At 44.0% G+C, this 23447-nt stretch overlaps 1 protein-coding gene across 3 annotated transcripts in view; it reads left to right on the forward strand.

Moving 5' to 3' along the window:
• The window catches only part of Ttc39b (tetratricopeptide repeat domain 39B), a 112102-nt gene that overhangs the window by 65645 nt on the left and 23010 nt on the right, over positions 1-23447 (forward strand). For all 3 annotated transcript variants that reach the window (XM_052715114.1, XM_052715116.1, XM_052715115.1), the window contains 11 exons: positions 1111-1242; positions 2155-2231; positions 6877-6944; positions 11592-11656; positions 16502-16607; positions 17906-17971; positions 19025-19133; positions 19730-19797; positions 19883-19942; positions 21573-21734; positions 23050-23141. In XM_052715114.1, the coding sequence (XP_052571074.1) occupies positions 1111-1242; positions 2155-2231; positions 6877-6944; positions 11592-11656; positions 16502-16607; positions 17906-17971; positions 19025-19133; positions 19730-19797; positions 19883-19942; positions 21573-21734; positions 23050-23141 (1005 nt within the window). The remainder of the gene's footprint in view (positions 1-1110; positions 1243-2154; positions 2232-6876; positions 6945-11591; positions 11657-16501; positions 16608-17905; positions 17972-19024; positions 19134-19729; positions 19798-19882; positions 19943-21572; positions 21735-23049; positions 23142-23447) is intronic.

Raw genomic sequence — 23447 nt, forward strand, 5'->3', positions numbered from 1 at the left:
ACTTATTTTTTGTGTCTTTCACATCATGCATCCTGATCCCACCCATCTCCCGGTCCCTCACATCCACCCTCTACCCCTGCAACCCCCTCCACAAAATAAAACAAAATAAAATTTAAGATCAAAAAGAAAAAAAAAAAGGGAGGAAGGGAAAATCTCGTCATGGCAGCTGCAGTGTGACACAGTGAGTCACGCAGTAAACCCCTTTGTCCATACATCTTTACATGCAGGTATTCATCACAAAGAATCTTTGGTTTGGTTCGAGGTCCCTGGTCTCTGCAACACTATGGACACTGGGCCCTCAATGGGACTCTTTCTGGACATCCCATTGCTGCCCTGTGTCTGAAGGACCGACCCCACCCCCTGCCCCCACCTGGGCTCCAGCAGATCAAAGATGGGGTGGATGTTGGGGGGGGGTGTGTAACACATAACCCTGGTTCTGGGCCTGAGTAGTTGTGGGGTTGGTCAGTCTACCAGCTCTCCCCTCTCTATAGAATAGGATGAAAATAAATTAGTAGTTTCACATCTACTACAGTCTAGCATTGCCCCGGGTAGTTCACCCCTACAGCAGCGAACAAGGGGTGGGGTCAGTGTGGAGATAGCAGTTTTAAAGGTGTCTTTTTCCCTGTATCATGCAAAAATTTCAGATTTCCTTTTTGGTGTTTTTCTTTTTTGTGAGAGGTTTGTGTAGCTCAGGGTGGCCTCAAACTCAGAAGGACCTTGAATTTCTGAACTCCACATCTCAGGATGCTAGAATCAAAATTGTGTGCCATCAACCCTCACTCATTTCATATTTTAAGATGGCTCGCTGCCGTTATTCAACTGGAAACCTGGGTTTGCTTTTAGACTTTTTCTAGATCCGAATCTACAGGCTGCCCCCTTGTGCTGAATCAGGGAAAGGCATGTTGTCGGCAGCACTTTATTCTGTTATGTGGGTTTAAATCGTACTTGAGTTTTAAAGCAGGCCTCTCAGAGCTTGTATCATTTCAGTAACTATGGAACAGAAGTCAGCGTGCATGGTGAGGGTTTGGTATTGCTGGTATCAGAAAAAGCCTGGACTTCTGTCTCTTTTCCTTTCGTTGTATTGAGATGTACTGTCTGTATTTTCTCTAGGGCCAAGGAGAGCATGTACCATGCCTTGGGATACAGTACCATTGTGGTGTTGCAGGCTATCATGACCTTTGAGCAACAGGACATCCAGAATGGCATTTCTGCCATGAAGGACGCCTTGCAAACCTGCCAGAAGTATGACTGAGTAGTTACTATTTGAGTTGAGACCCTGAACCTTCTTGTCACAATGCCAGCTGGATGCAGTTTGCTGAACTAAGGTCTCTGTGTTTGAGGCGGGCCAGAATTATGCAACAGGCCTTCCGCTTCAGAGTTTCTTGGGCAATTCAGTTCCATCCAATGGAATTCAAGAAGTCCTGTGGGGAAGTATAATATGGCTCCCGCTGTAGCACCTGTACTCACTGCTGGATACATGGGGTCTGAACTATAGTGAGAGTCTGGGGGAGGCTTCAGAAGGGTTAGCAGAGAGCATCTTTCTAGGTCTTTTGAGGTAAATGAGTTAAGAACCGAGTACCATGTCAGGTCAAGCTGGGACTGTGCTTGCTCTATATGGGAGAAACCACACATTCAGAAGGGAATTTTTATTTGCCTAAGGATGCGTTTAGACATTCTTGGTTGATCAAAATGAGATAGAGTGTCAGTTTTAAGCTCTAATCTTCGTGTAGAAGGCCTTAGTGAAAGCAGTTATTTGTACTGGTGAATTTTAATGTGGGTAAGATGAATCTCCATGTAATTATGTTGTAAACCCTCAAATGAAGAGCATTTTCCTAATAGTGCACTTTAAGTCCATTTTTCACCCGTGGAGACGCTTACCACAGATACTCTGCTTTTAGCCAAGAAAATGAGGGGAGGTTTATGCCAGGTTTGTACTCGGTGGGGTGTGTGGGCTCCTCTGCACCGTGCTCGGTGGGTTGAGTGCTCATGGTTGGCAGTGTAGGACAGGGCACTGTGTGTGCGGCACCGGGGGAGGAGGGCTTGGCCTTGCAGACCGGGCCTGAGCGGTCCAGCGTAACTGACAGTGAGTGACGGTGACCCAGTCTGATGCTGTCTCCCCCTCCTCTTCTCTTCCCTTGCCTTTCTCCACTGCAGATACAGGAAAAAATGCACAGTTGTGGAGTCCTTCTCAAGTCTCCTGTCTCGGGGGTCGCTGGAACAGCTGAGTGAAGGTAAGTGTGGTGAACGCTCGCTCCCCTTTCCTTTCCCTGTCCTTCATCAGTGAAGCCGGAAATGAGGGACCCTCCTTTTCCCCTCCCCGTGCCACTCACACCCGACGCCCCTCAGCTGTGCACGCATTTGCTGTTTTTTTTAAGCAGTGGACCACATGTGCTCCGATGTGGTCTGGACCCACATCAGGGTGTGTTAATGCATTTTATCTGTTTGGAGCTATATAGTCATGAACAGGATGGTACCACAGTATGTTGATTTTTTTTTTCCTCACTGAAGGACAGCTTTAATTTTTTCATTTTTTAGCAAATATGGCTGCCCTAAAATCCCTTGTACATGTCTTTTTGTATCTTTCAAGTATTTCATGAGTCAGTTTCCTAAAAGTAGAATTACTGCAACTCAGGGCTTGAAATTTTATAGTATTTATAGATACTGTTTTTTTTTCTCCCAAAAAACCTGTGTATTCAACCACCTTGCAGAGTTTCATTTTATACAGACTATTAATATTTTTCCAAGGTGAAAGTACTTTTTTTTTGGTTTTGAAAAGGGGTCTTCCTATGTAGTCCTCACTGGCCTGAGCTCACTATGTAGATCAGGCTGACCTTGAACTCACAGAGATCTGCCTACCTCTGCCCCCCAAGTGCTGAGATTAAAGGCGTGCACCACTGTATCTGGGTAGTTTTTATAACTTTAAAAATGATAATGCTCGTCTACATAGCAGATGAAGATGTTGGAGTCCAGGAATATCTGTAGCACTCGATCAGATAGATGGGAAGACCAACGTCAGTTGTTTCATATTCCCAGTAAAATGAGGAGAGAACTGGTCTAACCAGCCCTATAAAGAAGGGTGGCCCACCACCAAGGAGCATCCAGGTAATCCTGTAGAAGCAGTGCTGTCTCAGGAGAATTTGTGTCCATAGCGTCCTTTTCAAACTTGTCCCATAGAAGAGGTGGTACGAAACACTGGAAGCAGCCATGGCTGGGCAAAGCAGACACAGCTCTGGGCATGGCTGTCAGAATCATCAAGTATATGCTGCACACCTCGAGTGTGATTTGTCACGGGGCTTTGTTTGCTTTGTAGGCGTGTTATCAGCTTGTTTGGGACGTTGGAGAAGTTGTGCACATTTGAATGATGTGAGTTTTGAGTGTTGATTACAGTTGAGGATTGTGACACATCACGTCTTTAGGACTTGCTGGGAAGGAGGGTGGTGTTGACTCAGCCATGACAGAAACAGATGGTATTTTGTTGGTTACTGCAGGCAGTTGAAACCGTCTTCTTTTTCATTAGAAACTGACCTGGAAGCATCTATAAGAAAAAAGCTGGTACTGGTAGGCCTAAAGTCTTCCAGAGATGATCCACAGAGATGAAATTGGCCCCAGTGACTCTGGTCTCTGTATTCTCCCTCCTAGCACCGTCCAAATGGCCTCTCCCCTGGGGCACTGACTCCTCTTTCCCCTTTTTCTTTGTGGTATGAAGGTGATATTGGAGAGTTTTAAACCTTAGTTTTGGGAGGAATGACATGGTATTTTTGGTGTGAGGGTAAATAATTTTAAAATGCCATAATGCTCTATTTTGGTGCTTTCCTTAACATTAACCGTCCTAATACGTTTAGCTGATGTTCACAGAGAGTAAGTGGCCAAGGTGACCAACTCTGGAAGCAGCATTTAAACTGGTCTGCTTCCCCTAGCCACAACTCTGCCCACTGTCCCCATGTTCTCCTGTAGGGGAATAGAAAACATCTTACATGGATGATGGAAACACTGAATTGTCACATCTGGAAAATTGATGATTATGTTCTGATTTTTCCTCCTTGCATTTAAGGAAATCTGGACTTGGTATTAATTAATGAAAAATTAACTAGCCCATGTCTGTAGCTTATTCTGAGCATCTTTAGACTGCTACAGAAAGGCTGTGCTTAGCTAGCTTTTGAGTGTACCATGAATTTCTTTCATGGACTAAGGAATTTTCAGTTGAGGCATTTTGGTGAAGAAGTTATACAGTGTAAGCCAGTCATGGTGAAGGAATAAAGCTCTGTAGTTTAAGCTGCATGTGATTCCTGGGGCCTTTGTCTGTTCCTGCAGTCCAAACAGACTTTATGTTTGAGGGGTGTTTAGTTTGCTTTCTGTTGCTGTGATAGAGCACCATGGCCTGAAGCAACTTGGGGAGGATGGGGCTTATTTGGCTCGTAGGTCACAGTTCATTTTCAAGGGAAGCCAAGGTGGGAACCTGGAGACAGGAACTGAAACAGAGACATGGAGGGAACTGGCTTCTGGCTTGTTCCCTGGACCATGGGTACTGGCTTGTTCCCCATGGCTTGCTCAGCCTGCTTTCTTATACCACCCAGGACCACCTGCCGGGCCCTCCCACATCAGTCATCAATCAAGAAAATGCTCTACAGACTTGCCTACAGGCCACTCTGAAGGGGTATTTTCTCAGTTTGAGGTTCCTCTTCCTGGAGAAGTCTAGCTCACATCAGGTTGACGCTAACCAGACAGTGGGCATGGCAGAACACTGTAGCTCCTGCGTAGGATTTGTTGTCCTGCTGGTGGTTTTGGTTTACAGTCTCAGGTTCCTAGTTGTGTTCAGGAATGGGTATAATGGTTCAGGACGGAGTTGTTGATGCGCTTGCTGTGGAACACACACACTGTTCCTCTCTTCCGTGGCGGCTGGTGTGGAATGGCTTCAGATAGACTTCAGGGAGGCAGTGAAGTGGATGCTTAGGATGTGCAAAGAGATTTGGCAGGAAGAATACTTATGGAGTTCGTGCCCTCCTGCGTTGTGATGTATCCTTTAGATTACTCTCAAGTCTGTCTTTGGTCTAGTCACCCTTCTGCTCAGGTCTTGGTGAGGACCTGCTGTTTGGCCTGCCGAATCAGGCCAGCTGTGACACTGGGCACTGCCCTGCATCAGCTTGACTGGCCTCTCCATCCTGCTGCCCTCTCCTCCCTCATGCACCTCAAGCTCCCGCCAAAGCAGCCCCGTTGTCGCCCTTCCAGGAGTGGCGCCTGTGCTTTCTTGCCTTTTATCTGGTCCTCTGCAGTGCTGACTTCTCCCCTTCCCCACCTGTCCCTGGCCAGTATCTCTTCCCAAGGTGCCGTCTGGAATCAGTAACCCCAGACAGTTGTCACTTGGTTACAGTTACCCAGGAGGAGGCTAGTCGGGTGACTGAACATAAGCTGCCGGCTTGAGTTCCCCTGAAGGTACTGAGAAAACTGAGGCACACTTAGAGGGAAGGTGTCGTGGAGACTGCCATCTCGACTGGTGGCCATGCTAGATGTGTGCAGACAGCACGATGTCTGGGTGTTGTCTTCTGTGGCTCCTACCCTGCTTGCCTGTCTGTTGCTGGGGAGCTTAGCTGCATATTACTTCCTCATAAATTGAACATTTTATGCTGAGTCTTTATGAGAGAGCCCACGGGTCATGTGTGTGTAAAGGAAGGAAAACCTACATTCTTATCTAGTTTGGTCAGTGCTGTTTCCAGTGACACAGATTGCCCCGAGTTGTCCCATCACGTGACTTGAAAAGGCCCTCTGCCTTCTGAACCTTTACCAGGCAGCACAGACATGGGTCAAGAGCAGTAATGGCGACAGTTGCCAGCATTCATCAGGGCTTGCTGTGTCTGGTAAGCGCTAGAGACAATACTCATTTAACCCTCAGTAGCAAAGTAGAGTTACTAGTGGGCCAGCAGACAGGAAGGGCGGCCTGTGCGGAGCTCTGTACTAACTAGCACGTGGTAGAGTCTTTCCTCCAAGCTCATTTACTTAAATAACATACTAATTTGCCTCCCGTGGAGAAAGGAATCTGATGATTTTGTTTATGTAGAAACATAAGATTTCTTTCCCTGATCTCTGCAAGTATCATGGGTGTCTAGGAAGTCAGGGCACGTTTGGGGTGGTGTACACATCCCTGGGCTGGGCATGGCTTTGATAGCACTTTTTTGTGAGCACCCTGTGCTTGTGCTCAGGTATGAAAGTGCCATAAATTGGAAAGCACAGCTACTTTGCTGCTGTCTCCAAGGAGTCCTGACTTGTGCACACAGGACAGTAGGTTTTTACAACTCCACAGAGTGTGACTGTTCACAGGTTGACTGTGTATCTGATCATCGTCATGATGACCGTGATGATCATAGTGTAGAAGCTAGAATTCATAAGTTTAATGAACCTTTTCAATCTGTACAAACTGCTAAATGTTTATGCTACTATTATTTTTAGGTAGTTTTTTTCTTTCAAAGGGCTTTTGAATTTTGTTTTCCTCAATCAGGCATGGTGATTCATGCTTATAATCACAGTACCAAACAAGTTGTTGAGGCAGGAAGATTGCTATGAATATAGGACAGTCTGGACTACTTAGTGAGTTCCAGACCTGCTTGGACTCCAGAGTGAGGCCCTGTCTCAAACCAACAGTCTGTTTCCTCTTCTGTCCAAGCCTCACTCTGCTGTCAGTGTTGCATGGAGATGACTTCCCTGAACAGTTCACATGTTCCAGGAAAATCCTGTGCCAGGACTAAGAACAATTCATCCTGTTTCTCTGGAAGCACGGAAGCAATCTAGGCTTTTGTGTCTCTCTTGGGCTCATTTATCTTCCAGCCTTTTCAGAATATCTAGAGCAATACTGTGTCTTAATATAATTGTGTTTGTTTTTAATAGAGGAAATGCATGCAGAAATCTGTTATGCCGAGTGTCTCCTACAGAAAGCAGCACTCACGTTTGTGCAGGTAATGAACATTTGGCTGAATATTGGTGTTGGGTGGGAAGCCTGCCAACATTGTACAGAAAATAGTAAATGTTGCTCTCCGTGTGTTAGTGCTGAGACTGAGAGTGGTAATGAAGGATATTTGTTATCCTGATAAAGTTTGCCTGAAAGAAGGCTCCAGAGAGCTGTATTCCCACTCAGATGTACTTAGTGGCTGTTTCAGATGACTTCTAGGAAGCTTCTTAGTGTGAAAACAAAGAGGACTCTAGTTTGCACATGCATGGTAAGAGTTGCCCAGACTGAGAAGTACCTTCCCCCGCTCTCAAACAGGGTTTCTCTGTGTAGCCCTGGCTGTCCTGGATCTCTCTCTGTAGACCAGGCTGGCCTCGAACTCACAGAGCTCCGCCTGCCTATGCCTCCTAGTGCTGGGATCTCTGCACATCACTCATTGTGTCACCTGCTTCTGTGAAGCTCCGTCAACTGCTTGTGCATCGGTAGCCACTCTTCATGGCCCTCACATTTTTACCCACCTCATCCTGTCTATCCTCACCCCCTTTCCTTGCTTTTGTCTCAAGATCAGGTCTCACTATGTAGCTGTGCCTGGCCTGGAACTCTCTGTAAGACCAGGCTGTCCTTGAACTCATGGAGATCCACCTGCCTTTGCCTCCCAAGTGCTGGCTACAACGCCTGACCAGAACAGTTTTCAAAAGTAAAGGAATCCTTTTCTTAGAAGGACTTTGATTTCATCTGTCACCTATGTTTGTGTGTGTCCGAATGCTTCTAGAAATGTGAATTCTACATTATGGCCCAATGATGACTGTCATGAGGGACAGGAGTAGATATGATAAGGAAGCAGAAAACAATCTCAAACTTCTAAATTATTTTGAAAATTATTTCTCTTTTTTTTCCCTTGAGGGTGTTGGCGATATTTTTTTCCCCTGCAGGTTGACATGTTAGCTTAGATTCTGTTCAGTAAAATTGAATCAGTGTAGCCCTTTTATCCTGTTCTCTGAAGCCCTGTGCATAACCCAAGTGGGTTGACAACAACCGTCTCACCACCTCTTTGACATCATGATGTGAGTCACAGAGGCCCCAGAATTCTTCCTGATGTGTTTTCCAAATCAAATATTAGGTTTACAAGTTTGTTTTGTACCCAAGCACTTGAAATCCAACATCTTGGAGATGTCCATGACCTCTCCATCTTCCTCATGTCTGCCTGTGGTCACTTCTGTATCCATGCTTTGGCTGGTTAAGGATCTGCAGCTCCACCCCTTCCTCCATTGCCCCTGCAGAGGTGCTCATCAGCTCCACCCCTTCCTCCGTGTTCCCACCACCATTGCCCCTGCAGAGGTGCTCATCAGCCCCACCCCTTCCTCCGTGTTCCCACCACCATTGCCCCTGCAGAGGTGCTCATCAGCCCCACCCCTTCCTCCGTGTTCCCACCACCATTGCCCCTGCAGAGGTGCTCATCAGCTCCACCCCTTCCTCCGTGTTCCCACCACCATTGCCCCTGCAGAGGTGCTCATCAGCCCCACCCCTTCCTCTGTGCTCCCACCATATTGCCCCTGCAGAGGTGCTCATCAGCTCTACCCCTTCCTCTGTGCTTGCACCATATTGCCCCTGCAGAGGTGCTCATCAGCTCCACCACTTCCTCTGTGCTCCCACCATATTGCCCCTGCAGAGGTGCTCATCAGCTCCACCACTTCCTTTGTGTTCCCACCATATTGCCCCTGCAGAGGTGCTCATCAGCTCCACCACTTCCTCCATGCTCCTGCAGAGGTGCTCATTCTTTTGCCGAATTGATTATATTATACAGAAGTTGAGTGACTGTCCCCGGTTTCTTTTTACTTTTAGTTCACCCTGCATTCTCTGATTGCGAACTCTATCAGAACTGAGACTCTCGCCTTGTTATTTTTTGCTTCTGCATCTCATGGCTTTCATAGACTGTCAGTGTTCTGTATCAGAATATCACAAATTGGGAAGGGGTTTCCAGGCTGCACTGGTGCCTCCCCCGAAATCCCCTGCTTCTCCTCTTATGGGTCCTCAGGTGTCCTGATCCTATCACAGGGGTCAGGGTAGTTTCCCTCCTCCTTGGTTCCTTCCTTCTCTGCAGTAGCTGCTCAGTTAGCGCTCATCTCTGTGCATGCAGATGCCAGCGTGTTAGCTCTCATCTCTGTACATGCAGATGCCAGCGTGTTAGCTCTCATCTCCATACATGCAGATGCCAGCGTGTTAGCTCTCGTCTTCATACATGCAGATGCCTGCGTGTTAGCTCTCATCTCCATACTTGCAGATGCCAGCGTGTTAGCTCTCATCTCCATACTTGCAGATGCCTGCGTGTTAGCTCTCATCTCCGTACATGCAGATGCCAGCGTGTTAGCCCTCATCTCCATACATGCAGATGCCAGCGTGTTAGCTCTCATCTCTGTACATGCAGATGCCAGCGTGTTAGCTCTCATCTCTGTACATGCAGATGCCAGTGTGTTAGCTCTCATCTCCATACATGCAGATGGCTACATGTTAGCTCTCATCTCCATACTTGCAGATGCCTGCGTGTTAGCCCTCATCTCCATACATGCAGATGCCAGCGTGTTAGCTCTCATCTCCGTACATGCAGATGCCTGCGTGTTAGCTCTCATCTCCGTACATGCAGATGCCAGCGTGTTAGCTCTCATCACCATACGTGCAGATGCCAGCGTGTTAGCTCTCATCTCCATACATGCAGATGCCAGCGTGTTAGCTCTCATCTCCATACATGCAGATGCCAGTGTGTTAGCTGTCATCTCCATACATGCAGATGGCTACATGTTAGCTCTCATCTCCGTACACTCAGATGCCAGCGTGTTAGCTCTTATCTCCGTACATGCAGATGCTAGTGTGGTCTTGACTGCTTCCTGACGTGTCTAGTGAGGTGTCCTTTGCATGCAAACTAGGACTGCTTTTCCTTCCTTCACCTGGTCTTCCCTTGTCCTTTCCTGGTGCTAAAAGCACCAGCGGCTTCCAGGAGGGTTTGCTGGCTGACATCATGCCCCACTTTATGTTCTCCTGACATCTGTGCTTGTCTCCATCACTGCATGCCTACTCACTTAGCACATCATGTTGCCTTTGCATGTAGGTGCCCAGCACAAAATAAACATTGTTTCGTGTTTGCTGAATCATGGAGTGCAATACCTTTATTTGAATCAGACTTTGATTTAACCCAGGAAATTTGTTTCTGTCTTTTATTTGAACTTGTGTAAATAAAGAGTTCTTAAAATAAGAATATAAACATTTAAGTTGCATAGTGAATTTTGTATTTACTGATTTGTATAATAATAGGAATGTTAAACATTTGAATAGCTAATGAGAATAGTAAACCAAAACCAGTTTCTCTTTCACTTTAGAAGTATCTCAAGTGCCACCTTTCTGAGATCTGTAGACTAGCAATTCTCCTTAGAAATGTGGAGCGTAGGCTTGTCTCTGTCAGCACCATTAGCATACTCCTTCACTGGGTTATTTGGTATAATTTATTAGGAGACTCTTTCAGAATGCTGGTCCTGAAAGTGCCATTCATCTAGGCCAACTGCCTCAATTTCATGATTGATAACCCTCAGGCAAAGAGAAGTAAAACGGTCCCCTACCCCCAAATTGCATATCAGTGACAACCACTTCAGAATTTAGATCAGTGGTTTTTGGTCTGCAAATTTACAGGAATAAAATTTACAATGTTAAGTAGACTGCTTGTCCAAGGATTGCTGAAAGAACCATTATCCCATTTACTGCGTATGGTGGATGGGGAAGTTTGGTCTTTAAGCAGATTTGTGTAGCCAAGTGTTCTGGGTACCACTGGCCCTGGAAAAGTGTTTCTCAGTAGATGCTGATGTTTATTGAAGTAGCTTTTGTAGCTAAAGTTTTCCTGCCTGGCCCACAGTCAGGACAAATCTCTCTCACCCGCCAGTCCCAAGCTGCTCAAACCCGATCAAGTAAACACAGAGACTTATATTGGTTTCAAACTGTATGGCCGTGGCAGGCTTCTTGCTAACTGTTCTTACAGCTTAAATTAATCCATTTCTATTAATCTATACCTTGCCATGTGGCTTGTGGCTTACCGGTACTTCACATGCGGCTTGTCATCATGGCGGCTGGCAGTGTCTCTCCTCCCAGCTTCCTGTTCTCTCACTTTTCCTCTCTGTTAGTCCCGCCTATACTTCCTGCCTGGCCACTGCCAATCAGTGATTTATTCATTGACCAATCAGCAACACATTTGACATACAGACCATCCCACAGCAAGCTTTGAACTACATTTGCCCCCAAATTTGTGAGGATTACTGCCTTAGAAATACAAGGTAATATAAGCTTTTTGAAAATGTATTTTCACTACCTTCAAACTGGTTAAGAAAATTACAAAACGACACATTTCAAATGTAAAGCAAGAATCACGTGTCGATTTCAAAATTATGAACTCATCATACATTTGGGACTACGGATGCTGCTTATGGTAGGATGTTGTTTACCCAGCATGCTCTCGGTTCCATTCCCAGCAACACACACACACACACACACACACACACACACACACACACACACTCACACACACACACACACACACACACTTTTTTCTCATTATGCAAATACATACTGTTTGACTTTCCCCCTAAGTGCTCTAATTATTTAATTGTGTTATTTTCAGGATGAAAATATGATCAACTTCATCAAAGGTGGACTCAAAATTAGAACAAGTTACCAAATATATAAGTAAGTTACAAAGTAAACTGTGACTTAAGCTGAAATTAAATTAAATATTTTTGAAGACAGGCTCTCATTCTGTAGCCCAGGCTAGCTTGGAACTCTTGATTTTCCTGCCTCAGCTTTCCAAGTGTTGGTCTTACAGTCAAGTGTTATCACACCACTAAGACTGGCTTTTAAAGTGATTCTTGTTCTGTCCAGTTCTGTTCTTCAGAATTCTTATGAACTCAGAATGGCTAGATTTCTTCATCTGGTGCTGGTCAGTGCACTTGACTCTTGCCCGAGTGTACTTGGTGCTGTAGGACAGCGAGGTTTAAATTTACATACATTTCCAAGAGCAAATACTGGAAGAGAAAGTGGCAGACATAGTTTCTGGTCAGGTAACCTTTATTTATATCCCCTAAGAATTATTTGTATATTTTGTATTTATCTTGTTATTTATGTAATGTTTTCTTGAGACTCACTATAGAGAACAGCCTGTCTTTACACCTGTGATTCTCCTGCCTCAGACTTTGGAGTGCTGGGATTACAAGCACATGCCACTACATTTGGCTTGCTTTAATAAAAACTTAAAAAAAAAAAAGCACTACTATAATTTGGTGTCTCTATTCTTTATGGTTACTCTAGTGATTATACTGTCCTTCTTGGCTTATTAAAGTTAGCTTAGTGTTAATAGGTACTGTTACGTGTAAAATGTGAGCTTTGTAAAAACTGTCCTTCGCCACCAGCTGGTCTTCATTCCAGGCTTCCTTTCTGTTGCTGTGGTAAGACACTCAGACCAAAAGGAACTTAGGGGAAGAGAGGGCTAATGTGGCTCACACCTCAGGCCACACACACATGGCTGAGGGAAGTCAAGCAGGAACTTGAAGTGGGTAACATGAAGAAGCACTGCTTGCTGGCTTGAGCATAGGCTCCTGCTCAGCTCTCTTACACTGCCCGGGACCTTCCCCGGGAATGCTGCTGCCCACTGTGGGCTGCATCTTCCTAAAGCAGTTAGTAGTGCCGGCAGGCCCGTCTAATTTTGATAGTTGAGGTCCCTTCTCAGGTGACTCTAGGCTGTATCAAGTCGACCATTTATAGGACAGCCTTTAACTGTTCTTAAATGTGTTCTGTATGTGTGTTATTGAACCCATAATTCAGCCTCAACTTTGTGTTTTCAAGTCCTTTGCCTTACTCTGCTCTGCCCACCACTGTATTTGGCATCGTTTCTGTTCACTGTTACGCGGATGAACTTCTTTAGCATTTCTCGTAGTGTCAACTTTCAACACTTTTCTTGTTTTCACATATTTGAAAATCAGCTTATTTGGACTTGTCCTTCCTTCCAGGACGCTCTTGCTGACTGTAGTATTCTGGGTTGTTGGGGTGTTTGTTTTCTCAGTCCCTTAAGACCACCGCTCTGTTGCATCAGTGCTTGTGTCGTTCAGACCTCCGCTGCCTGTGTGATTGTCCACCTGTCAATGCGTCATTTCCTCCTGGTCCCCTGAAGAATGTGCTGCATCTGTGCATTTCAGCAGTTGGAGTGTGGTTTTAGGCTTGTATGGCCATTATTTCTTCTAGGCTTTTTCCTGCACATTTCCCACCTATTTCCTCTGAGCCTCTAACTGCGCACTAGTCAGCCTGCCTATGTCCACTAGTTCCATACATGCCCACACCCACTTTCTTGTTTAGATTAGACCCGACATGTGGGTCATCTTGGAGTCAGTTTCTTTTCATCGCTTTTTCTGTTAACTGTATGTCATGTTTTCCTGTGTAATGATTTTTAAATTGTATGCTAGATACTGATGTATCTGTAGAGACTCTGGATTCTGTCATCCTTCTCTGAAGTGGGCCAAGCTCTGTTCTGGGAAGCTGTTCATTTGCTTAGACTCGGGCTCCGGACTCGTACTGGTGTAGGACGTTGCCTCTGCATCTCTCTGTCCTCCTGCTGCCTCTCGGACCCTTCCCTAGTCACGTGCTGATGGCTCAGCAAGACTTCCAGCGTTGTTTGGACGTAGCTTTGGTGTTGCCATCGGTGTTGTTCTCCTCTGTGGAAATGTCCTCACATCCACGTCGCTGACTCCAGCTCTGCCTCTGACCTTTAACCCAGTGAGTCTGTGGCTTACTGATGGTGTTCTGTGCACCCTGTAAAGAGGGGGCATGCTTTCAGGCACATCGACACAGATTTAAAGTTGATTCATGAGCCATTTCCTGCTTTCAATTGAACTCTTCTCCAGCTTCTGCCTACTCCACCTTCAGTTTCCAAGCCTGCAAAAATATTTTAAATATCTTTTTTTGTGTATTTTTCAGAGTTTATAATTGTTATGTGTGGGAAAGCAAATCTCACATACGCTTCCTGCCATTACTGGGAACAAATCCCGTTACCAGAAGCAGAACCCGAATCAGTATTTCAGGAGGCGCTTTTACCAGTAGTCATTATATAAACCTGGAATCCATCAAAAAAAAAAAAAAAAATCATGCAAGAGGGAGCAGATTTGGGAAACTTGGCATCATGTTTTTAGATTTCCTTTCCAAGTATTTTTTAGAAGATTAAAGAGTTGATTGCTTTTCCAGTCATCAAAACTTTAAAAACAAATTTAAGTAGTCCTGTGGTAACAAAGACACCTATACCAGTGCAGTGACAGGGCTTGGAAACAGGGCTTGTGTGTGTGTGCGCGCGCATGTACTTGTAGACACAGATGTTTAGCTAGAAGGTCACACTATACTAAATTCCTGATTGAACATGAATCCTTTCAAAATAATGGAGAAAGAGAAATATTTTAAATAAATATTTTTTGGAAAACTGTTTAAGGAAAAAAAACCACCATTAATACAAAAATAAATTCCAACACGATTTAGTATTTAATTTTTTTTAAGTTATTAGGAAAGAACGTAGGGAAATATTTTATCTTAAAATTAAAAGCTTGTGGCTTGAGACATGCCTCAGAGGTTAAGAGCACTTACTGATTTGTCGCAGGACCAAAGTTTGGATCTCAGTACCCACATTGGGTGGTTTGCAAATCCCTGTGAATCTAGTTCCAGTCAATCAGAGGCCAGTTGTGTGCACAAATGTGCGTGTGCACACACACTAAAAATTTTAAAAATTAAGAAGCTTTTAAATTTTCATGAAAATTTTCTAGTTTGAAATAATTTATAATTTTCATATCTATTCAGATTTAGATATAATTATCTTATAAAATAAAAAGCTCGCCGGGCGGTGGTGGCGCACGCCTTTAATCCCAGCACTCGGGAGGCAGAGCCAGGCGGATCTCTGTGAGTTCGAGGCCAGCCTGGACTACCAAGTGAGTTCCAGAAAAGGCGCAAAGCTACACAGAGAAACCCTGTCTCGAAAAACCAAAAAAAAAAAACAAAAAAAAAAATAAATAAAAAGCTCAATTATAGTTTGAAATCAGCTTTTAAACTTTCATTAAAATGTTCCACCGTTAGAGCTGGGATGACTCAGTTGTTAGGAGTTCATACTACTCATGCAGAGGACCCAAGTTCAGTTCCCAGCACCCACATCAGGCGGTTCACAGTTGCCTGTAACTCCAGACCCAAGGGTTCGATGCCTCTGGTCTTCTTGGGTACACATACACATAGCAACACACCTACCTGCAGACACAAACACACACATATAATTATTTAAAAGTTACTTCTTTGAGAGGTTTGTCATTATAAAGGGTTTTCATAGATCTTTCACTTAGGTTCACAAATACACAGTACATAATCACAGCTCAGTTATTAAACTGACATCCGCTGCTTTTCCAGTGTCCAACTGTGTCATCAATGTGCCTCTTATTCTAGGGTATACCCTGGGATCCACATTTACTTGTCATATCCCCTTAACCTCTGTCTGTTTTGAGACAGGCTCTCACTCTGTAGCCCATACTGGCCTTGAACTCAGACTGTAGCCCAGGCTGATTTTGAACTCCTGGAAATCCTCCTGTTTCAGCCTCCTGAGTGCTAAAATTACAAGCATGTGCCACCACGTCTATCTGGTGTTTTTGTTTGTTTGTTTGTTTAAAGAAAATGAATGTGGCTTGGGGCAGACGACAGCATGGGATGGTCATAAGTTGGGAGGAGTCTGAATCAAATTGGTTTCTCTGGTCAGTTAAAACTGCTGAAAACCAGGTTAGCTCTGAGCTTCCTAGAATTGGCTAGCATGCATCATAAGGGAAGCTGTGTGCTTCACACGTTGCATTACATTGGTGATAGGACACACTGGTTATGCCTTACTGTTGTGTTGTGTTGCTCTTTGTGGCATGGGGATGGCCTCGGGATGATATACAGGTGCCCTGTCACTGAGACACATCCTCTGCATCACCTTCTCAAAAGGCTGTTTCCCAGTTCAGTTAGCAGTTACCACTTACTGCCAATTTGCATGCCTTTGATTGTCTTTTGAAGATGATCTGAGGTCTGGGGAGGTAGCTAGTAGCACTTTCCTAACGTGTGAGAGCCTTGGGTTCAGTCACCACCAGCACCAGTACCACCACCGCCACCACCATCACCACCTAAACACTCCCGGAGTCTTCCAGGAAAACTCTCCAGGGAAACGGTGAGGTTGAAGCCCTGAGATTCTGTGGCTCCTAAGTTGAGCTTGCTGATGCTTGATCTCTCTTTTTCTTTATGTTTACAAACACTATCCTCTTAAACATTGTAAAAATGGGTGTTCCCTTCCTCCTTAGTGAGAATTACCCAGTAGCTTTAGGAGCAGATGGGCTTAAAATCATATTTTGCATTTTTGTAATATTTTAGGTAATGACATTTATAGTATACAATTTGTATATTTATAGTAAACAATACAAGTAGAAAACTGGATTTAACATGTATTTGTCAGAGTCACAGGAAGCTGATGCTCCATCTTTTTCCTCAACCCAGAGAGTGCCTTTCCATCCTGCACGTGATTCAAAAGAACAAACAAGAACAGCACTTCTTCTATGAGTTTGAAGGAGGTGTCAAGCTCGGAACAGGGGCCTTTAACTTGGTAAGGTGACATTTGTATAGAAACCAGAGCCTCTGGTAGACGAAACTAAGTGTCCAGCATCTCTCTTCTGTATTTGAACGTCATCCCAAACCTCTACCTGTGTTTGGTTGTGAGCCACTGGAGTAGACCAGTCTTCCTGTGCTGTGACTGCTACAAAGTTCTGCACATGCTCAGAGTAGCTTTAGATTGCACAGGGCAGGGGAAGCGTGTAGCACCCTGATTGAACTGATAAGGAAGGCTTTTTAGTAACGAGGAGCCTAGAGTCTAGTTCTGTTCTACATTGTTGTCCTGATAACAGTGGCTCTGGAGTTGAAAACGGGGAGTGATATAACTTGAGGAACAATTGTTTATGATCTCTGGGGAGATGCAGAGTCTGTGTAAGACTGTCAGAATACAATGTGTTATTTAGAGATTTGGAAATCTTAGAAGATTTAACAGGTTAGAAAATGGAGTAGTGAAAAGAATAACGTTTAGGAGCATATAGACCCCAGGGCTATGTTCATGAGCCCATGTGCATTGATCAGTGTTAGAGCGGGCTGACTTGTCTCATAGACTGCCCTTCTGTTGGCTTGGCTGTTAAAGCCCTCATGATTCACCTGGGACACAGTGTCTCCATTCAGAGAGATATATCCAAAACCTTTTCCTTCCTCCTAAGCCCCTGGGACACAGTGTCTCCCATTCAGAGAGATGTATCCAAAACCTCTTCCTTCCTCCTAAGCCCCTGGCCATCTAGCCCCAACCCACTGGCTACAGCTGTGAATTGGTCTGTCACTACACATATGACCATTTCTGGGAGACTTCCCTTCCCCACTGTCCTTCAGAGATGTCCCAGGAAGGAGCTGAGCTGTTGTGGCTGCCTACTTCTATTAGTGCTGGAACATCACCCACATTACCTTAAGTTTGTCCTTTCCAGAAAGAAGCTGAAGGAAACCTTGCCTAAACCAGGAATGGTGGTGACTCATGCCTGTAATCCAGCACTTGGGAGGCAGGAGGTCACTGCAAGTTCAAGTCCAGCTTAAGCTACACACGATTCCCTATGTCAACAAAACAAAACACAAAAAGCAGCCTCGCCCACAATTCCTTTTATGTCACTTCATTTCACACAAGAAGAGCCAAGCCGGTGGTTAGGGACCATGGAAAGCCAGGCCTTGTCTCCTCGCTGAGTTACAGTCAGTTTAAACTTGGTTTGGTTTATGGGAGCTTTTGAACTTGTAACCAGTTTAGGATTAACCATTGGGTTATCTATAATTAAAGTTTTTAACAGCTAAGTACACTTGAGTTTCTATTTTTTCTTACAGATGCTGTCTCTTTTACCAGCAAGAATTATCAGATTGCTAGAATTTATTGGATTTTCTGGAAACAGGGTACAAACGGCATTTTGTCTTATTTTTGACAGAAATTCCTGCTTTTCTCTGTTGTAGAATTCTTCCCCAACAGCTTTGGAAATGATGTTCTCTCAAGAGTGCCTGGTGTTTTAGGATTGAGATAAATGCCATCTCTTCCACAGAGTGCTCCCTCAGACTTTCCAGTGAGGTTCAAGTGTTTCTGACTTCCAGAATCATCTGTTCATCTTTCTGATGATGCTCCTCTGTCCCGTAGATAGTGAGTTCCTGTCTCACCCTCCCCACTGGGTGGCAGGTCTCTACAGGCATAGAATCCTTTGTTCTTGCCCATCATAGTGCCTAAGCTTGGACCTCAGTGTGGCTTTCTGTGGTGCTGGGGATGAAACCCAGGCCGGCTTTGCACATGGTTGGGTATGTGCTCTATCATTGAAACAAGAATGTCACCAACTCAGAATCCCTAATTTTATCAAAGAAATACAGTATTTCTTGGAAATGAGCAGTTTATTCCTCTCTCTATAATCACTAATGGATACAGATTAGTTTGATCTCTCCTGCTCTGACCAAATACAGTGTAGCAGAGGGAAAGGTCCATTTCACCTTACACTTCCAGGCTGCAGTCCATTGTGGAAGGAAGGCAGAAACCTGGAGGGAGGAAGTGTGGGGAAGTCTGTTTGCTGGTGTGCTGTATTGCTTGCTCATAGGCTCATGCTCAGTTAGCTTTCTCACACAGCCCCATACCACCTGCCTAGGGATTGGTGCTGCCCACAGTGGGCTGTCTTCTTGTATCCAGCACGATCCCCAGCAGACCAGTCTGAACTAGGCAGTTCTTCAATGTAAGCTTTCCTCTCAGGTGACTCCAGGCTAGGTTATGTGGACAACTAAAGTTATAAAAGGATTCATCAGATTGTCTTCTGCCAGTTTAAAATGTGAAGTTTGTTTCTGTTTAAGTAGTACCATTATTCCAAAACCCTAAAGTACACGGAGGGCAGGACATAGGAATGACATGTGAAATTTTCTAAATGTACTCTTTTCAGTCAGATTTTTCTCTTTCTGTGATGCAATTTTTCTCCACAGGACCTAGGCCTCCTGCAGCTACGGGAAGGCGCGTCAGGAACTAGCATGCGGTCCCCGCTCTGTTGCCTTACCATCCTGGCCTTTCATACCTACATCTCCCTTATTCTCGGTGAGAGCTAGGAGCTCTGTGTGCTTTTGATTGATTGAGTTGTAAGATAGTGAGATTTGTCATAGTGATCTTTGGCCGAGACACTTGACTGGTTGTTTTCACTGAACATTTTTAAAAGTTACTTGTTGTATTTATGTATGTATTTATTTTATGTGTATGAGTGTTTTGTCTGCATGTATGTCTGTGCACCATGTGCATGCCTGGAGCTCACAGAGGCCAGAAGAGGGCATTGGATCTCCTGGTCCTGGAGTTACAGTCTATTCTCAGTTAAGATTTATGTATTGGGCTGCTGAATTGTACCACATTCATGTTAGATTTGCAATTTTTTTTATAAAATTAAATTTGGAAGTAAAGTAAGTTAATATTGCCTTGAAAAGTAGAAAAGTCACTGGGAATCTGAAATAGCCACTTCCATTCTTAAGAATTTATCTTCCCTGGAGCTCTTTAAGTCATGTACCTCTCAAATGAAAACAAAGACAGAATAATCACTTTCATCTTGTCTGTGAGTGTTGGTTGCATGTTAGTGACACTGGGGAGTTGGTTGTAAGTATGTACCAAGGTTCGTGAGCACTAAGCCGTGGCTGTTCACTTTCTAGGTACAGGAGAAGTGAACGTGGTGGAAGCAGAGAGTCTCCTCGCACCCTTCCTTCAGCAGTTCCCAAATGTATGCTCACTGTCCAGTGTCTGTCTCGGCCAGGATTCGTCAGCCACCATTGTCTGTTGAAGTATCCTCTTTCCTTTCTCCACAGGGCTCGCTCATACTGTTCTATCATGCCCGAATCGAGCTGCTGAAGGGCAATGCTGAGAAGGTAGTTATTATAGCAAGGATTATCTGGGGGCAGTGTCTGTGTGGTAGATGGCATCACACAGTCATTCAACCTAAGTCAGTTTGTCTGTGTGGACTAGAAAAATAAATAGATCATGCAATTCTGAAAAACTAAGCTTTTACCTTCTACATGTATGTTGTCATATTTAGTAACTTTCCTCAATTCATGTTTATACATAAAGTACGTGAAATAGTTCATGGTAGAATATATAACATAGTTTTAAAAAGAATGTGTAAAATAGCACATGGGCAATCTAAGGGGTTTCAGAAAACTTTAACTATTACCTATTTCTGCGTTGATGTGGGAACCTCTTTTACCTATGATGTAACTGCTCTGGTTCCTTGTCAAAGGAACTAGTTGATTAATTCCCTTGAAGCAGAAGAGAAGTGTGTGTGTGTGTGTGTGTGTGTGTGTGATGTCCTTCCACACAAATGAGAGCAAGTGTTTATTTCTATTTATATTAAACCTAGCTCTTCCTCCAGGTCAGTATATTTAAGTCTCTCTGTTCATTTTGATGGGTATTTATACTTACTAAAGTGGCTACTAGTGATTGGCCACTGCCCACCATCACATGTACATTCTGTGCAGATACATCCCTACAGAATTCTGGGTCAGATGGCACCTGCATCTTTGTCGTCCAGGCAGATTGCCTTTCATACTTAAGAGTCTTTCAACATAAACTTCTGTAAAGAAATGAGAAACAGACTGGAGAGATGCCTCTGTGGTTAAGAACACCTGCTGCTCTTGCAGGTTCAGTTCCCAGCACCCACATCCGGTGGCTCACATCTGCCTATAACTCTAGGTCCAAGGGATCTGACGCCCCTTTCGGTCTCTGTAGACACCAAGCATGCATGTGGTGCACATACATGTGTGGTGCAGGCACTCACAAATACACATAAAAATTAATAACTCTTTAAACATGAGAATCTGTATTTCTAGTGCTCTTTTTCAGATCTGGAAGTCTCTGTTCTATCATTTTTTTGCCCATGTGATGAATGTAAAAAAAAGAATTTTTGACTTAATTTTATTATTACTCTTATTATTTGTTGTGCGTGTCAAATCTAGGGTCTTGTGTATTCTGGGCAAGTGCTTTGCCACAGCTACATTCCTAGCCCAAGCTTCAAATTTAGTTAACCAGTTTGTGAATTTGTTACATGTTTAGTGATTATTTATTCTTTTCTCTGATTTGCCTGGTTACATCTTTATCAGTTTTTCTGATAAGGGCTCATTAAACCTTTTGCTGATTTGTGGGCAGCAATGCCTTCTCTTTGCCTTCCCAGGGCCTGGAATTTTATTTAAAGCATGTTTTGTCCAGTGAGGTTCTTATGCTATTATAGTGTGTGTTTTATGAAAGAATTGGCATTTCTCTCTCACTTGGAAAGGGGCTTTTCTATTCCTGTGATACAAAGTACAAGGTTCCCTCACAAACTGAAGTAACATGGCAGAGTCTAACTGTACCATCACACGTGAGGAAGAGAACATAGTGTCATAGTGAGTGGCTTAGTGAGTGTTAATTCTGTTCTTTCTGTACAAAGTGTTTTGTGTATTCTCCCATTAGGTTATTATCCTTGTCTAATGTCTGGATGATGAGCTTTATGCAATTGACTTATAGGCTCAAGAAACGTTTCGAAAATGCATTTCAGTTCAAGAAGAGTGGAAACAGTTTCACCATCTCTGTTACTGGGAGTTAATGTGGATTTATATATACCAACAAAATTGGATGCAGGCGTATTATTATTCAGACCTCCTTTGCAAAGAGAGTAAATGGTCCAAGGTAAAGTGCCCTACTTTACTCAGTGTCTTCTGTTTGCTACATGGCCACGGTGGGTTGTCATTGAAGATTGATTTTTCAAGAATGTGCATGGACAATGTTCTCAATTTAGAGACCAGAGGAGGAGGGAGTGGGCAGTGAATAGCTGGTACAAATCACAGGTCTGTCCTCAGCATTCCAGGCTTAGAAATCCCCCCAAAGTGCTCTCCAACAAAGGCATTTTACTGCCAGGATAAACTGCATGTAGGTTTACAGTCTTTCATATCAATGATTTTTGTAGACTTTTAGTACCCTGTGACCAAATTTGGTGATAATTAAAGTTAATTCTGAGCCCCTTTTGAGACATTGGGAGGAAGAGCTCATCTTTTGTCTGTTCCGGCCACTCCCCACCTTCGATGGCACAGTCCTGTCGTAGCGGAATGAAGCTGAAACGTGTTGCTGTCATCTGAAACAAACTTTTTTAATAGTTTCTGACATTTTTAATCAGTTTTGACAATTGTGCACATGTGTTAGAGCACCTGTTTTTCCTTTTGTTTTTGTTTTTGGTCTTTTGAGACAGAACTTTACTTTGTAGTCAAGGCTAGCTTGGAACTCACTATGAATCCTGGGTTGACCTTGAATTTGTGGTGACCCTCCTGCCTAAGTTTCCCATGTGCTGGGATTATAGACATGCCATTAGCTCCATCAGAGCATTTCAGCACTTCATTAGAGCAGAGAGCTAAAACCTGTGTTTGTTTCATTTTTTTAATTTAAAAATTCCATTTATACAATGTATATTTATCATGTTTCCCTTCCCTCAGCTCCTCCCAGATTCCCCCCTGCCCACCCTACTTTATGCTCTCCCCCTTTCTTTAAAAAAACAAACCCATAATCATAAAAATGAAAATCAAAACACAGAAAGGATCAATAAAACAAAAATCTCAGAACAAAATAAAAATTCAACCAAACCAAAACAAACCAAACCAAAACAAAAACCAACCAACCAAACAAAAACCAAAAACATGGAGTTCGTTTTACGTTTGCCAGTTACTCCTAGGCATGGGGCTACATCCTGCCCTGGAGTGTGATCAGTATACCCAGTGATACTCTTGTAGAAAACTGATTTGCCCTTTCCCAGCAGGTGTCAATTGCAAATAGCTTCTTGGTTAGGGGTGGGGCCCCATATCCACTTACCCTTCTTAGTGCTGGGACCCCATTGAGAAAGACTGTTAACCTTGATACCTTTTAACGTGAGGTCTAGAAGGTTTCTAGGTCACTTCCGTTTGCAAGGTTAAAATGTCATGCTTTCTAGTGAGCCCCTTGTCTGTGTTTCCTCAAGGCAACATATGTGTTCTTGAAAGCTGCCATTTTGAGCATGCTTCCAGAGGAGGATGTGGCGACGACTAATGAGAATGTGGTGGCTCTGTTCAGGTGAGCACAACACTGTTTCTGTCACAGGGACCCTGGGGATGTTAGACACATCTGACTCTCTCCCTTCACACTCTACTTCCATAGTTTTTAATTTCTCTACTCACTAACATGGACACACTTAGAGTAACAATTTAGCTGAGAGCCAGCATGTCATTCTTCAGCATGACTTTCAGATTTGTTTGCATGTCTGGGAATCATGGACACATACTGTTGTACTTGTTTTCTAGAATTAGGGTTTAATTACCAGAGCTTTGCACCTGCTCTTTCACACTGGGGTTATTTTCTTCCTCATTTGAGTCTTTCAGT

The sequence above is a fragment of the Peromyscus californicus genome, unplaced genomic scaffold, assembly GCF_007827085.1.
Source record: "Peromyscus californicus insignis strain IS unplaced genomic scaffold, ASM782708v3 Scaffold_5__1_contigs__length_169319896, whole genome shotgun sequence".
NCBI classification, from domain to species: domain Eukaryota; kingdom Metazoa; phylum Chordata; class Mammalia; order Rodentia; family Cricetidae; genus Peromyscus; species Peromyscus californicus.